The sequence below is a fragment of the Schistocerca nitens genome, chromosome 3, assembly GCF_023898315.1.
Source record: "Schistocerca nitens isolate TAMUIC-IGC-003100 chromosome 3, iqSchNite1.1, whole genome shotgun sequence".
NCBI classification, from domain to species: Eukaryota; Metazoa; Arthropoda; class Insecta; order Orthoptera; family Acrididae; genus Schistocerca; species Schistocerca nitens.
The window spans coordinates 618987914-619005511 of NC_064616.1; the positions used below are offsets into that span (position 1 = coordinate 618987914).

The following is a 17598-nucleotide window of genomic DNA, read 5'->3' on the forward strand; positions in this document are numbered from 1 at the left end:
GAAAAGACAGTTCAGTGAAGAAAACATGCACTTCTTCTGTTGTAGACTGAGTGAGATAAATTGGTAACATTACAACATGAAAGCCCATGTTCAAAATTTTTGATAAGTTCTTAAACAGCTTTTTGGATGTTTTCAATGAAACTTTTCCATCTGTAGTCTATCACAGAAAGGCAAGTACTAAACTACAGTGGGTTACTAACGGCATAGAAAGAGCCCCCCCCCCCCCCCCCCCCATGAATCATGGACCTTGCCATTGGTGGGGAGGCTTGTGTGCCTCAGCGACACAGATAGCCGTACCGCAGGTGCAACCACAACGGAGGGGTATCTGTTGAGAGGCAAGACAAACGTGTGGTTCCTGAAGAGGAGCAGAAGCCTTTTCAGTAGTTGCAGGGTCAACAGTGTGGATGATTGGCTGATCTGGCCTTGTAACACTAACCAACACAGCCTTGCTGTGCTGGTTCTGCAAACGGCTGAAAGCAAGGGGAAACTACTGCTGTAATTTTTCCCGAGGGTGTGCAGCTTTACTGTACAGTTAAATGATGCTAGCGTCCTCTTGGGTAAAATATTCCGGAGGTAAAATAGTGCTCTATTCGGATCTCCGGGCGGGAAATACTCAGGAGGACGTTATCAGGAGAAAGAAAACTGGCGTTCTACGGATCGGAGTGTGGAATGTAAGATCCCTTAATCGGGCAGGTAGGTTAGAAAATTTAGAAAGGGAAATGGCTAGGTTAAAGTTAGATATAGTGAGAATTAGTGAAGTTTGGTGGCAGGAGGAATAAGACTTCTGGTCAGGTGAATACAGGGTTATAAATACAAAATCAAATAGGGGTAATGCAGGAGTAGGTTTAATAATGAATAGGAAAATAGGAATGCGGGTAAACTACTACAAACAGCATAGTGAATGCATTAGTGTGGCCAAGATAGACACAAAGCCCACGCCTACCACAGTAGTACAAGTTTATATGCCAACTAGCTCTGCAGATGACGAAGAGATTGATTAAATATGTGATAAGATAAAATAAATTATTCAGATAGTGAAGGGAGACTAAAATTTACTAGTCATGGGTGACTGGAACTCAACAGTAGGAAAAGGAAGAGAAGGAAACATAGTAGGTGAATATGGATTGGGGCTAAGAAATGAAAGAGGAAGCCGCCTGGTAGAATTTCGCACAGAGCATAACTTAATCATAGCTAACACTAAGTTCAAGAATCATGAAAGAAGGTTGTATACATGGAAGAAGCTTGGAGATACTGGAAGGTCTCAGATAGATTATATATGGTAAGACAGAGATTCAGGAACCAGGTTTTAAATTGTAAGACATTTCCAGGGGCATATGTGGACTCTGACCACAATCTATTGATTATGAACTGTAGATTAAAACTGAAGAAACTGCAAAAAGGTGGGAATTTGAGGAGATGGGACCTGGATAAACTGAAAGACCCAGAGGTTGTAGAGAGCTTCAGGAAGAGCATTAGGGAACGATTGACAAGAATGGGGGAAAGAAATACAGTAGAAGAAGAATGGGTAGCTTCGAGAGATTAAATAGTGAAGGTAGCAGAGGATCAAGTAGGTAAAAAGACGAGGGCTAATAGAAATCTTTGGGTAACAGAAGAGATATTGAATTTAATTGATGAAAGGAGAAAATACAAAAATGCAGTAAATGAAGCATGCAAAAATGGATACAAACGTCTCAAAAATGAGATCGACAGGGAGTGCAAAATGACCAAGCAGGGATGGCTAGAGGACAAATGTAAGGATGTAGAGGCGCATATCACTATGGGTAAGATAGATACTGCCTACAGGAAAATTAAAGAGACCTTTGGAGAAAAGAGAACCACTTGCATGAATACCAAGAGCTCAGCTGGAAACCCAGTTCTAAGCAAAGAAGGGAAAGCAGAAAGGTGGAAGGAGTATATGAAGGGTCTATACAAGGACGATGTTCTTGAGGACAATATTATGGAAATGGAAGAGAATGTAGATAAAGATGAAATAGGAGATATCGGTCTTTAAATATGTCTGCTTGTGTCTGTATGTGTGGATGGATATGTGTGTGTTTGCGCGAGTGTATACCTGTCCTTTTTTCCCCCTAAGGTAAGTCTTTCCGCTCCCAGGATTGGAATGACTCCTTACCCTCTCCCTTAAAACCCACATCCTTTCGTCTTTCCCTCTCCTTCCCTCTTTCCTGATGAGGCAACAGTTTGTTGCGAAAGCTTGAATTTTGTATGTATATTTGTGTTTGTTTGTGTGACTATCGACCTGCCAGCGCTTTTGTTTGGTAAGTCTCATCATCTTTCTTTTTAGATATATTTTTTCCACGTGGAATGTTTCCCTCTGTTATACTGTGTGAAGAGTTTGACAGAGTACTGAAATACCTGACTCGAAACAAGGCCCCGGGAGTAGACAACATCCCATTAGAACTACTGACGGCATTGGGAGAGCCATTCCTGACAAAACTCTACCATCTGTTGAGCAAAATGTATAAGCCAGACGAAATACCTTCAGACTTCAAGAAGAATATAATAATTCCAATCCCAAAGAAGGCAGGTGTTGACAGATGTGAAAATTACCGAACTATCAGTTTAATAAGCCATGGCTGCAAAATATTGACACAAATTCTTTACAGACGAATGGAAAAACTGGTAGAAGCCAATCTCAGGGTAGATCAGTTTGGATTCTGTAGACTTGTTGGAACACGTGAGGCAATACTGACCCTACGACTTACCTCAGAAAATAGATTAAGGAAAGACAAACCTACGTTTCTAGCATTTGTAGACTTAGAGAAAGCTTTTGACAATGTTGACTGGAATACTCTCTTTCAAATTCTGAAGTTGGCAGGGGTAAAACACAGGGAGCGAAAGGCTATTTACAATTTGTACAGAAACCAGATGGCAGTTATAAGAGTCGAGGGGCATGAAAGGGAAGCAGTGGTTGGGAAGGGAGTGAGACAGGGTTGTAGCCACTGCCCAATGTTATTCAATCTGTATATTGAGCAAGCAGTAAAGGAAACAAAAGAAAAATTTGGAGTAGGAATTAAAATCCATGGAGAAGAAATAAAAACTTTTGAGGTTCGCCGATGACACTGTAATTCTGGCAGAGACAGCAAAGGACCTGGAAGAGCAGCTGAACGGAATGGACAGTGTCTTGATAGGAGGATATAAGATGAACATCAACTAAAGCAAAATGAGGATAATGGAATGTAATCGAATTAAATCAGATGATGCTGTGGGAATTAGATTACAAAATGAGACGCTTAAAGTAGTAAATGAGTTTTGCTATTTGGGGAGCAAAATAACTGATGATGGTCGAAGTAGAGAAGATATAAAATGTAGACTGGCAATGGCAAGGAAAGTGTTTCTGAAGAATAGAAATTTGTTAACATCGAGTACAGATTTAAGTGTCAGGAAGTCGTTTCTGAAAGTATTCGTATGGAGTGTAACCATGTATGGAAGTGAAACATGGACAATAAATAGTTTAGACAAGAAGAGAATAGAAGCTTTCAAAATGTGGTGCTACAGAAGAATGCTGAAGATTAGATGGGTAGATCACGTAACTAATGAGGGGGTATTGACTAGAATTGGAGATAAGAGAAATTTGTGGCACAACTTGACTAGAAGAAGGGATCGGTTGGTAGGGCATATTCTGAGGCATCAAGGGATCACCAATTTAGTATTGGAGGGTAGCGTGGAGGGTAAAAATCATAGAGGGAGACCAATAGGTGAATACACTAAACAGATTCAGGACGTAGGTTGCAGTAGGTTCTGGAAGATGAGATGAAGCTCGCACAGGATAGAGTAGCATGGAGAGCTGCATCAAACCAGTCCCTGGACTGAAGACCACAACAACAACAACAATAGAAAGAGACAGCTACATAGTGAGCTGAAATCCAATAACGGTCTTGAGTTCATTAGCTATGTTAAATCATATAAAAAAATATTTAGGAAGGCTGTACAAGCAGCAAAGAAAATGGTAAATACTAAATTATCAACAAGCACAGAAATAAATCCAAGGTTGTTTGGACAGTTTTCAAGTCTGAACCTGGAATCAATCCTAGCCACCAGGAAATTTATGAAATAAACGTACAAGACAAAATAATTGTAAATCCTGCTCAAACATCAGAAAATTTTAACAATTTTTTTTATAACAGGCTAACAATTTTTTTTTATAATGGTAGCAAAATGTGATGTCAATGTAGATGTAGATTCCTATCAAGATAACATAAATTTATTTGGGTCAAGTCTGAGCGATCAGAGTCTAATTAAATGTGACAAAGTAACAGTAAAAGATGTAGAAAAAACTATGAAAATTCTGTGGGATGGCCTGAAATACCTGTGAAAATCATCAAACCAGTCTCAAATATAATAGCACACTCACTGTCTGAAATAATTAATAAGCCACTTGAAGGAGGTTACTTTCCAGACATTCTAAACTAAGCGGAAGTGAAACCATTATTTAAAAAAGGCTCTCTTTATATGGGAAAATGCCGTCCAATTTCCCTTCTTCCTCTGTTTTCTAAAATATCTAAAATGATTGTTGCAATCCAGATTCACAAGTTTTGTCACAGGTTTAACACAATCTCAAAAAATCAATATGACTTCCAAAAAAGTAAAAATACAATTTATGCAATTAACAAATTCATAAATATAGTTAGTTCCACCTTAGATAAATCACAAAAAGCTGCAGGAATCTTCTGTGACTTATCCAAAGCGTTCAACTATGTGAGCCACTCACTATTATTACCTAAAATGCAAAAATATCGAATTACAGCAGTGCCTTAGAGTGGTGTAAGTAATATTTGACAAAGAGAGAGCAAAGGGTAGTCAGTACATCACGCAAAGGAAAATATTCATCAAAATGGAGAACTATCTCACAGTAGGTACCACAAGGTTCAATTCTGGACCCTATACTGTTTTTTATTTTTACATAAATAACTTACCCATAAACATAAATCATCATTCATTTTTATTCACTGATGACACATCAGTACTGATAGAATATGAAAATGCAGAAGAAATTCCCAAAAATGCCATAAAAACTCTAGAAAATCTAGATGTGGTGTTCCGTCTAAATGGCCTAGAACTAATTATTTAAAAAACACAGCTTATGCAGTGTAAGACAAAACAGTAAAAAATAAATGATATTCAAATTATGCAAGGAAGTCTGGAACTAAACGAGGCAGAATGTGTTAAATTCTTAGGAATGCAGTTGGACTGGAATCTGTCATGGTCTTCACATACAGACTATTTAAAAAACAAACTGAACAGACTGGCATTTGCTATGTCAATCATAGCCAATGTCACTGTAATAGACACGAAAAAGATAAGTGTACCATTGCTACTTCGAGGAAATAGTGAGATACGGCAAAGTCTTTTGGGGAAACACTAGCAATTTGACGCAAATATTAACTTTACAGAAAAAGATTATAAGGAACAAGTGTAGCGAAAAGTCAAGAGAATCTTGTCTGCCACTATTAAGTGTTCCCTCACTGTATTTATATGAAATAATTCTTTTCACAAATAATAATCCGAATTTGTTTGCTTGAAATATCTTCAGACAGGGATATGAAACTAGAAACAAAGAAAGATTCATGCTTCCTACACATAGACTCAATCTTTTTGTGCAGACTCCACAATATATGGGGACGAAAATATGGAATAAGTTAAAAAAGACAAATATTCAAAAGATTGAACCTGATTTCATAAAAAGAAAATTCTATAACACTCTGGTACAAAAATGCTATATAGTTCTAGTAAATGTTGTATTTCATGCAAAACCTATTATAGTTATATGCTTGACGAGTCTCCTGTACTTTGACATGTATGTTATGAGCTAATGAAATTCTGATTCTGATGCCTGCCTTTAACATGGTCATAGTAGTAGAGTTTATATAGGTTACAAATAAAGTTAACTGGAGGAAGTCCATCTGTAAAATACGTCTAAAGGAAAGAACAACCCAGGAGCCACCAGCCACGGGGGGCTCACATTCTGAAGATGACTTTAGTTTAAGCCGAAACTGCTCATAATAAATAAATAAATATAATTGTGATCTAGACTTATGTTAAACAACAGGAATTATTGAGAAACAGAATTTGCTTTGTGTTGTGAAACAGTGAAAGCCGAATGAATTCTTGGGATCGTAAAGTTGAATTTATATATTCAGGAATCCACATTTCTGAAAGATAAGGAAATAAAGAGTTTACCAAAAATTGAAGAAATATTGTGATGAGTTATGCAAGAGTGAACCTTACTGTTGTTCATCAGCAATGATGTAAGTATGGAGAGATTATAAACAGTGACGTTCAAACACAATGACTGAAATAAAATGGATACCCACTGAACTGACTTAATTTAAAGAACTAAACTACTTTAATAACAGAAAAATTTGCAAGTCTTTGAATTAGAGCCCAATATTAAAGTTAAATCACTGTCGGCTAAATTACTGATAATGGACTATAATTCAAAATTTTTCACTGTTCACACTTGGCATACATGGATATCAATTTCTCCCATTGCATTTAAACCCAAGCCACAAAAGAAATGTTGGTTTCACAAGCAGCCACCTCAGGAAAAAAGCTAGTAACCATATGACACGAATTCAAAAGTCTATGTCCTTGATATGTCAAGAAATTAGGGCTGTTGTTTTATCTGATGCCTTAATGGAAAGCACATATGCAAGTACATACCGTAGCTTTAATACAAATTATCATATCTCAGATCAGTAACAGAGGCATTAATCTGCAAGAAATATAAATGAAATGCACATAAATCATAAAATGGTATGGTGCTTACCTTCTTAGCAAAGGCCTACAATCTAAAGCTCTATGGTTAATTTCCTGCCAACATCAAGATTGTTGGAGACTGCACTACCCTTAACCGACGCACTACGTGGTTTTCCTTTGTTGGATAACCGATTGTTTAATTTTGCTCAAAATAGAAATGTTTTCAGCAATGAAAAGGGGGATTCGAAACATTACAAGAGCATTGAATTTCTACTCCACCATCCATCACTCTCAGCAATCTAACACAAAATTGGACAGCATATTTTGCTACATATACTATGATTATCTTGTCATGAGGATATCTAATCAGCATTTGCCAATTGATTTAGCAAAGTCATCTAGTTTTTCTCTATTCATATGCCCTCTTGGTCTAAGACCAGTATTCTGCTTTCCATTACATAGGGTGCCAATATTTCAAGGCTGAAATTTATGTTGGCAAGGGTTAAAAAGAGCTAAAATGAATCACACAGTGACTCTGGCATCCAAACATCAACTTCAAGAAGAGCCATTAATGAAGTAAGTGGATTTTGTATAGCTGTGAACACAACAGTCAGCTACTGTAAACAATAAAGTGAGAAGATTCTTCTCAAAATTAAAAATAAACCAGATTCAAGACACAACTTTCAAATACATACAGCACACTAACAAACAGTTGATGACAAAATAATTGACAAAATATCCACAGGACAAACAATGGGAAGAAGCTGATCAAAGACACAGTGTGGATGAGAAATATAATTATTTTGTAAAAATATTCCTTCAGCACTATGAACCCAGTTTTCCTTTGCAACAGATCAGAGATACATGGAAGACAAGAGAAAGGGTGGCTGACACCTGGCACCAAAGTATGTTGTGCTAAGAAGAGGGCGCTTCACATTACACAGACAACTGGTTGTAACGAAGACATATAGGTGCACTACAAGCAATACTGAAAAATTTTTCATTGTGTTTGAAAAATATAAAAGATTCCATGAACACAACAAACACAATCTGCAGCAATATTAAGCAGGAAATTACTAAACTCTGTAAGGTAAATGACATTGAACTCCCGGATGACACAAACAGGAAAACAGATGTTAAATTCAAACCATCATATCATAAATTCAGGGAATCCTTTCTAATAATAGCAAACTAAATGGGCAAAAAAATGGCTCATCAAAAGTGAATCCATTAAATTTCCTCCAACAAGCAATGCATATACCACCAACACACAACAGTCTGGCAACTTAGCTGTTAAAGATATCGTGGAAATATTTATGGTAAATGCTGTTTAAATCATTTAATGTTTTTTTATTTATTACATTATTTCATTTAACATGTTTCAGCTGTGGAGACCATCAAACCAAACTAAGGAAAGCATCAACTGTATAACAGCAAAGTATAAGATTAACTTTAGTGTACACAGCTGCTGTAATTTTTTTTTATTCAAAGTTTTTTCTACGCTAAATAAAGAAAAAATAGGAAAAGTGTAGGATATAAACAGCACATCTCACAAATATTGCCTACTTGTATGAATTTTAGTCTTACATCACAGTTCCATCTTCTGAAGCACTCCAGAACATATAGGGCACGGATGGTGCAGTGGCTATTCTTTTCACTCTTGCAGTATGACAACTACAAGAATGTGTTGTCTCACTTGATGTTATGTCATGTACTCTAATCAAACAGTCGCCCGCACCAGTGACAAGCACTCTGTCATTAGTCTTTGGTAAAAACTAAAAGAAAAAGGAAAAATGAGTCACTTAACACATAATCTTTCTGTAAAAAAGAAGAAATCATTAGCTTCTAGATTACTGTTCTACATCTCATATGCCATGTCAATCTGCTCTAACAAGTGTTTGCCATGATTAATGAATGAGCTACATATTCCACAGACACATGCAGTTTATACTGTACAACTATCAATAATCATAAGAACTGTTTTTGGGTAATATTTTTCTTTATCAGTATTTTAGTTGCCCCCCTACAGTCTCCTGCACTGCCCACCCTGTTTGTATAAGTATTTTACATCTGAATGTCTTCAGGACTTTCAGGCAAAGAATTGGTCTAGTGCTGTTTCAACGTATTGCTACCAAAAATGTTTTCTATTCCACTAAAACCACTGCTGATATGGCAATGAAATAATCAGATGCAACAATAAGTTATGGAGGTTTTACTCGTTTCTGTTTTTCATAGAGTTAATCCATTTGTTCCACCACTATGATTATATGACACTCGATACACAAATAAAACAGTCGAAGTCCAGGTTGGGATATCAACAATTTATGAAAAGGATAGATTGCTACTCACCATAAAGATGAGTCAAGTTACACACACAGCTTTCAATCAAACCTTCTTGAGGCGGAAAAAACAAACACACACACACACACACACACACACACACACACACACACACACACACACACACACACTTTTTATGTATTTGTTTGTGCATATTTTTACATATTCTTACACATTTATGTGTACTTTTTTGTGTTTGTGTATATTATAATGTATCTTTGAATTATTTTATGTATTTGTGTATATTTTTGTGTGTCTGTACATATATTTTTTAAACATCTTTCTGTTATCCAGCTCCCTTCATAACCACCTAATATCCGCATTTGCCCATTTCCTACATCATTTCCCATTTCCTACATCATTTCCCATTTCTTCAACACATCCCTGCCACAACAGACCCCTGCTCCCCTTTTCTGCTCCCAGTTCAGAAAAGTACCCCTTTTCCTTGGTTAAAACCAAGTCCCACATACTGTTCCTTAAAGGCTGCTTAAACCATGGAATCCCCCTCAAATGGCCTAACCATAAGAATTCTTTTCTCTGGATCCAACCCCTCCTTTCACAATGGCTTCACCATTTCAGATTCTGTCAGTCCCTGTCCCTCACAAACCTGGTACTGCAAAAATGCATCTCCATGGCATAGGTGTCCCAGAACCACCTCAGCTCTCTCCACAAGATACAGCTACTGTGCAATCCCTACTACATACACCACATCTCTGAAACTGAATACTTTGCTCTCCAGTACCTGGAAGAGTGTTCCAGATACTATCTCCATAAGTTATCCAATCTCCTGACATCCTACTGCCACATTGGGGCACCACTCTCCAATCCCTATCCTATCCTCCTTGTTCCTCCTCATCAACCCCTCATAGCACCCAGACTCTGCCAAGCTGATATTTCAACTTGTCATATCCCCCAAAACTCCCTGACAAGGCTCAACTAAATCCAGAGCTAAAACAATTCCGGAACACTGTTGTTAACCTTTCCATGAAAACCCTCATCCCTACATAAGTTTCAGTCCTATCAAAAGGCCTCACCTTCAGCCCTACACTCAAATGTAACCATGTTGGACATGTCAAAGACCTATTCTCCTTCTTCCAATCCCTGCTATGGAAATACTTCTTTGTTAACAATCCCTCCATCCGCAGCCAACCTAATCCTAATGTTTAACCCTGTCTCTCCTACTTCACACTACCATCCAACTGTGATTGTCACCTAACAACCCACTTTGTCACATTCCAGGAATTCCTTACCTCCAACCTGGCCTCACCAGCCTTCTCCAAGTCCCTTCCTTTCAGCAGAAGAAAGGACATCCAAACAGATCCACCCCTAATCATCCCACCTGCAGACAAACATTCCACCACTGTCATTACGAATCACAGAGACTACCTGGTGGAAGGCCTCTACTAATTGTGTGATTTCTTCTTCTTCTTCTTCTTCTACTTCTCCTCCTCCTCCTCCTCTTTCAGCACTACAGCCCTAGTTGTGCCTTAGTCTCCTCAACAATCTTCCTATAAACATCTATGTTCTCTGCTGTTCTCTTCCATTCTCACATTTCCATCTTGGAAAGGTCAGCCAACATATTGTCCAGCGAACTAGTTCTTTATCAGTCCTTCCTTTTGGTGGAATACAATCTGCCTTTCAGTATTTGTTTGGGCATCCTGTCACCTGTTTCCTGTCATCCTCTCCATGTGTCCTAAACAGCGCATCCTTTGAGATTTAACAAATTTCACTATATCTTTCCCTTGTATTTCATGTTTCTACTCCATTCTCCAAGCTTCTCCCTCTCTCACGGGGCCATACATTTTTCACAGGATTTTCCTTTCAAATGCCTTTACGTTGTTCATACCTCCTACTGTCATTGTCCAAGTTTCTGACCCATATGTAATCACTGGTTGCACAAGGAAACAGTATACTGTTTAATTTGGTTGATCTTGTAACTAGAGAATTATTGAATACCTGTAATTTGCATAATAGGCACTGTCTCCTGCTTGTATCCTTTCTCTAATGTACTGTCTCATATTATTATCACTGGTTAAGAGTACACCTAAACAAAGGAAGCAGTTGACAGCTTTAAAATTTTTACTATACGCCTTCAGGTCATATGATGTACTTGCCTTAGAATTGGATATTACCATGTATTGGGTCTTGTTTTCATTTACTGTTAACACTAATTTTTGCTCCTTCTACTTCCATTATTTTGTACAATTCTTTAAGGGTGTTTACATTTCTTGAAACAATTGCAATATCATCTGCATATGCACATATCTGACTGAATTTCATCACTGCAATTCCTCTTGTCTGTTTTTTGTATCACAGTATGCAGTGCTCCTGAGGCATGTTTTCATTTATTAATACATGTATTTCATGTAGTAAAGAATGAACAGTTAATTTTATAAGTTATGGAACAATTCAACCTTCACCAGGTGCACAGTTATTTTTCAATTTGTATATCACCAATTCCACCTCCTTCAGTGTTGGTATTTTTGTTTCTTCCCTTTCATCCTCTCTTGCCTCTATACTCTCCTATTCTTGTGAATCTCTTAATACCTGATCTAAGTTGGTACTGAGCATATCTTTTAAATATTCTCCCCATCTCTGCAATATTTTTTGTTCCTCTCTGATTATATCATCACTTCTATTTTTACATGCATTTTGCGTGTGCTGAAATTTTTTTCTTATCTTTCCTGTTGTATGATAAAATTTTCTCATCTCATTCTTTTCCTGTTCCTCAATCTCTTGAAATTTTGCTTTCAGACATTCCTTTTTCTCTTTCTTAGATATCCTATAAGCATTAGACCTTAATTCTTTACACAGCTCCACATTTCTTCTTGTCTCTCTCTGTATCATTCTCAGTCTTGCTGCATTTTTATGTTCTACTGCTAGTCTACATTCATCATCAAACCATTCATTTCTTTCCATTCTTCTTATCCCAACTGCTTCGTCTTCTGACTCACTACTTTCTGGATCCTATTCCATCTGTCTTGATTTCCCACTGTTTCCTTGCTGGCTGTCAGGACATCATTAACTTTTATTTGGTATGCTTTTACAATTTCAGGATCATTCAGTTTTGCTACATTCCAATTTGCTTTTTTCCTCATTTTTATGTATTACTGCTAACTTCTCTCTCGCTACACCTTTTACAGCATAACAGTCTGAACCACGGTTTGGACCCCTGCAGTTCCTGATGTGGCATATCATATCATTCCATTACTGACACATGGTCCATTTGGTTAACTACTCCATTTACACTTGCCCCAAGATATATTCTTTTATGTGGGAACTCATACTCTTAATGAGTAAATTATTTCTAGCAGCAAACTGACACAATATACCCCATTCTCATTACTTCTTCAAGTAATATGCATCTCCCTGATAGTTTCTGTATTTATTTTGCCCAAGCTGTGCATTAAAATTTCCCACAACTGGCAGTAAGTTGTAGTTTTGTACTTTATTACATATAACTCTTCCACCTATAAACTCAGCCAGAGTGATTCCACATGACCTCCAATTCCTGCTTAAAACACCCCATTGTAGCAGATTATTATGCCCACACTGGAAGAATTTAGGCCCTCATCGATCAACACCTCCCCTCCAGCCAATTGCCCAAAATCTAGCCTCCCACATCCAAGATACCAACCATTTCCTTCATCAACTATCCGCAATCCCCCACCCCTTTACCTCCTGGACCCCTACTCGTCACTGTTGATGCAACTTCCCTGTACACCAACATCCCTGATGCCCACGGTACTGCTGCTACTGAGCAGTATCTCTTTCAATGTTCTTCAAACTCTAAACATGTTAATTCATTGCTCATACACGTTAATGTCAATTCCATGTCAAATCAACACAGAAAAGTAAAATTTTCAACCCGAACATCCCCATTTTTTATCAAATTTTGTGTGCTCATTGTACATGTTGAGAGAACGAAAAATGCCAAATTTCATAACAGTAGCACAAGTATAACAAAAGTAATGGGCACCTGAAGTTATATAAATTTGCAGGAAATTCGATGCACGCTGCAGACAAAAAGGGCTGTAACTTCTGTTTTAACAGTGATAGAACCGTGAACACTGTAATTTTACAATGGGGTAAGAACAAGCTTTCAAATTCTGTCCATCATGACCATATTCAAAAATGTATATAATTCAGGTCAGTGGCCTTGTCCTTCAACCTTGAGTAACTCAAAACATGTTAACTTCAAAATTTCTGAAAATATATATTCACTTTTTTATGTTACAATACACAACATAGTAAAAAATTCAAGTTGGGATGATATTTGGTTTACACGATATAAATTAATGTGAAACAATAAAACAATACAAACTGCATGCAAACTGCAACAAAGTGACAAAGTACTAAAAAACAAGTCAACTCTTAAAAATATGGCATGATAGCAACACACCGTCAGGGAGCAATATGAACAGATCAATAGCAAGCATTTGTAATAGGGAAAGAGCAAATTTGTTCAGTTGATATCATCAGTAGCATAGCAACAGATCACAAAATATGTGATAGATATAGGAAAAAATTTATGCGCAACCTAGGACCAGTTTATGATCCAATTACATTGAAACAGGCAGGAATCACAAATCTTCGTAGCTCCTCAGACAAGTCAGACACATCTGTAGCCCCAGATACTGATTTAGTTGTATTAAATGACAGTTTGGTACCCCTTGGTGAGTCACTAGTGAAAAACACGAGACAGGGGGAAAACATACGTGCATAAAAACTTTGAGAAAGTGTTTGTAGTATTCAAAATAAATAACAGAAAATGCAGAGAATGAAACAAATTTGAAATCTCAAATCATAATAGAACTGAAAGAAAATTTCAGTACACGCAGTGACAAGCTCCAAATATTGACATGTCTTCTGAAAAGTTGGAGCATTTGAACGATTGAAAACTAATTTGGAGCCTCACACTATTTAGAGAGAAAACCAGAACAATTACGTCACAGAATGTGGTATCTTAGCAACCCCTAATCTGAGACTTATCCTAAGCAAACATATTGTGAACTGTGTCACAGAATTCTACAACACAGGTGATATAAACTGCAGTTTGCATGGAAAGAAGGATTTTGTTATTGTCAAAGAAAATGGTTTCAGGGTTCACTGACAAAAATGTCAAGTGCTGGGAAACCTGAATGTGTTGCATCAAGTAATCTAAGATAAACATCCAAACTAAAACTAGCATTACCCAAATTTTGCTATTCAAAACCCAAGAATTTTGTTGTGGCTGGTGCAACCAGTGCCCATAGAATGTATGTTTATAGTACTCCTGAAAATGTGAAGCTCATCTTGGAAGGTTCAAAACTGAAAGAGTTGACGTGATGCTGACTGTCAACTCAAATGTACAAACTGTACTTCACACAGATCATTAATAATCCCACCCAGCCAAAGATTTGTATGTCAACATGTGTGAACTTCCCAAGTAAACATTCTCATGACATACCTAAAGGAGTTGTTCAACAAAATAGAACTGATGTAATAATATACACTGTGGACATCTACAGATAGAACAACTCTCCAGACATGTCTATCCTCTGTGGAAGTGTTCTTGGGAAACATCAAAAGACTAAACAAAAGCTTCCGCAGCACTCCTTCATAGCCTCTCAAAAGCCTGAATTTCTGCAACATATGAAACAGACACTTCGTGACAATGAATAGAATGTTATATGTGATTTAGCAGGGAATTATCAATTTGTCCTGCTGGAACAATGCACAGGCCATGGATCCATTTGTTGTTTATTACAGACATCCATACACCCATGTAACTGACAACATTTCATTTGTAATAATATCAGAATGCCTTAAACATGACATTGTGATTGTTCATCTTTTCCAACATCATTTGGTTAACTTCATGATATTCTATTTTCATAAAACACCTAGCGACTTTTATTACTTCTCAGATAGCGCTGCAGCCCAGTACAAATACCACAAGAATTTTGCAAACATGATATCAGCATCTGAACAGAGTGGGATTTCTTTGCCACATCACATGACAAAAGACCATTTCATGGTGGCACTGGTACAATCGAGAGAACTTCTTCCCATGCCAGTCTGAACTGCATCTATGTACTCTCAGATGATGACACCCACAGAGTTACTTGAATGGTGTTCCTAGGACATTACAGTGTGTCACTTTCATTATAAAACTAACACTCAGTATGATGAAGCATTTCTCCATCAAGAGCATTTACAGGTATTTTCCCCCCACCCCCACCCCACCCCCCACCCCCTCCCCCACTCCAAATTCCACTGTGTTATTTCCACTGGCTGGTTTGGATACGTTTTGAATGTTAGTGAACATACAAATGGGGTTACAATTGGCTACCTATGCCCTCACAGCCCTTCACCATCATTTATACACCCCAAGAAACCAGACATCTTTACTGTGGAAAGGCATTCTTACAAAGGCTGACGTGAGAACAGCGACAGGCCAAACGTATGTCCTTTCACCATAAGATGCACAAACAGAGTTATATCTTGCTAGGCACTATCAGGAGACGGTAAGTCCTGAGAATACATTTGTCATTGCATTTGTTTGTCTACAAATCACACTGAAACTTCCTGGCAGATTAAAACTGTGTGTAGGACCAAGACTCAAACTCAGGAGCTTTGCCTATCATTAGGAAACACTCCACCATCTGAGCCACCCAAGCATGACTCACAACTCATCCTCAGAGCTTTACTTCTGTCAGTGCCTCATCTCCTGCCTTCCAGACTTCACAGAAGCTCCCTGCGAAACTTGCAAGACTAGCACTTCTGGAAGAAAGGATATTGCAAAGACATGGCTTAGTCACAGGTTGGGGGATATAATGAGATTTTCACTCTGCAGTGGAACATACACCAATACTAAACTTGTTGGTACATTAAAACTGCATGCCAGACTGAGACTCGAAATTGGGACCTTTGCCTGCCACACACATGTGCTCTACAGACTGAGATACCCACACACAACTCATGACCTGTCTTCATAACTTTACTTACAAGGGGAGGCCGCCAATTGTGAAATTCAGATTCAATTCATACTGCGCATAATAGAAGCTCATGGCCAGAGGTGTAATGTGGCAAAGCACCAAGATGCACTTCTCAGCCGTTGCCGAGAAAATCGACAGTTAAAAGAAACCGTTGCGGTGAAATACTCTGTACGATTACTAATTTTCTACAGCGTTGTGGCGCAGCGGTAAGCACTCGGGTTCGTAATCCGAAACTTTCCGGATCGAATCTCGCACCATGCAACCTTTTTTTTTTTTAGTATTTGTTTTTTGTAATTCAAAAATATATATAATTCCCGGCAATCAGTTGCAACAATTATGCATATAATAAGTTGTTGAAAGTCGTTTGTCGTGGAAAAACTGGCGACTTCGAACATCATTATGTTTTCTGCAAACAAAGTTGTATTACACAAATGTTATTAATTGTCTTCATAATGTTAACCACGTATAGTTAATGGAAGACGTAGAAACGGTATTCCGAAACGAATACGTATAGCGTAAGTCAAACGTTCGAATTACAATAGAGACCCCACGACACAAATTTGCTGCGGCAGGTATGAAATATAAACTCCGTTACTCGCTCGTTACACTTGAAGGACAGATGTTGAATGGGCCGAAACGAGCCGCCGCATAACAGCGTAGTTGCCTGCTAACTTCGGAAGAAGGTAGATGCGGTCCCTAGTGCAACTTATAACATCGTCAAAAATCCGTGGGGACGGGAGAGCTTTGGTACACCCTGTTAAAAAAACGGAAAAATGGAGGCGGTACAATTGGAGAGCGATCCGCCTTCACCAACATGCATAAGCAATTCATTAATAGTTTATATATATATTTGAATTACAAAAAACTAATAATAAAAAAAATTGCATGGCGCGAGATTCGATCCAGTGACCTTCGCATTACGGACCCGAGCACTTACCGCTGCGCCACGACGCTGTAGAAAAAATCATTACTCGTAGAGAGTATTTCACCGCAACGGTTTCTTTTAACTGTCGATTTTCTCGACAACGGCTGAGAAGTGCATCTTGGTGCTTTGCCACATTACACCTCTGGCCATGAGCTTTTATTATGCGTAGTATGAATCGAATCTGAATTTCACAATTGGCGGCCTCCCCTTGTTAGAGCCAAAATCTCATTCCAGAATCATATCTGAACATGTTTTCAATGGACTCCACTTGTTTAACTGGGATGGTTATATCATGTTTTGGCTCACTGAAGGTCAGAGATCATAGTCTGTTACCTTGGATATTACACATGCTTACTATTGGCCAGCTGGTACCTTACTATGCATTTACATCACACGATCTTATTGAATAACATGGTTTTCAGTACTTTATGTCATTTTGTTCAAGCTTGCTTTCCATTTGGATCCTAAACCTAATGTCATCCCAACTTGATTTTTTACTATGTTATGCAGTGTAACATCAAGAAGATTAAATTTTCAAGGAGACTTGGTTTGAGTTATTCGAGGTCAAAGGTCAAGGTCACTGACCTTATTAATGTACATCATTTGGGTATGGTTATGTTTGATACAACCCTTACT

The 17598-nt window shown here is 37.9% G+C and overlaps 1 protein-coding gene across 3 annotated transcripts in view; it reads right to left on the minus strand.

Moving 5' to 3' along the window:
* The window catches only part of LOC126248554 (WD and tetratricopeptide repeats protein 1-like), a 208142-nt gene that overhangs the window by 156760 nt on the left and 33784 nt on the right, over positions 1-17598 (minus strand). For all 3 annotated transcript variants that reach the window (XM_049949637.1, XM_049949635.1, XM_049949636.1), the window contains exon 5: positions 8305-8492. In XM_049949637.1, the coding sequence (XP_049805594.1) occupies positions 8305-8492 (188 nt within the window). The remainder of the gene's footprint in view (positions 1-8304; positions 8493-17598) is intronic.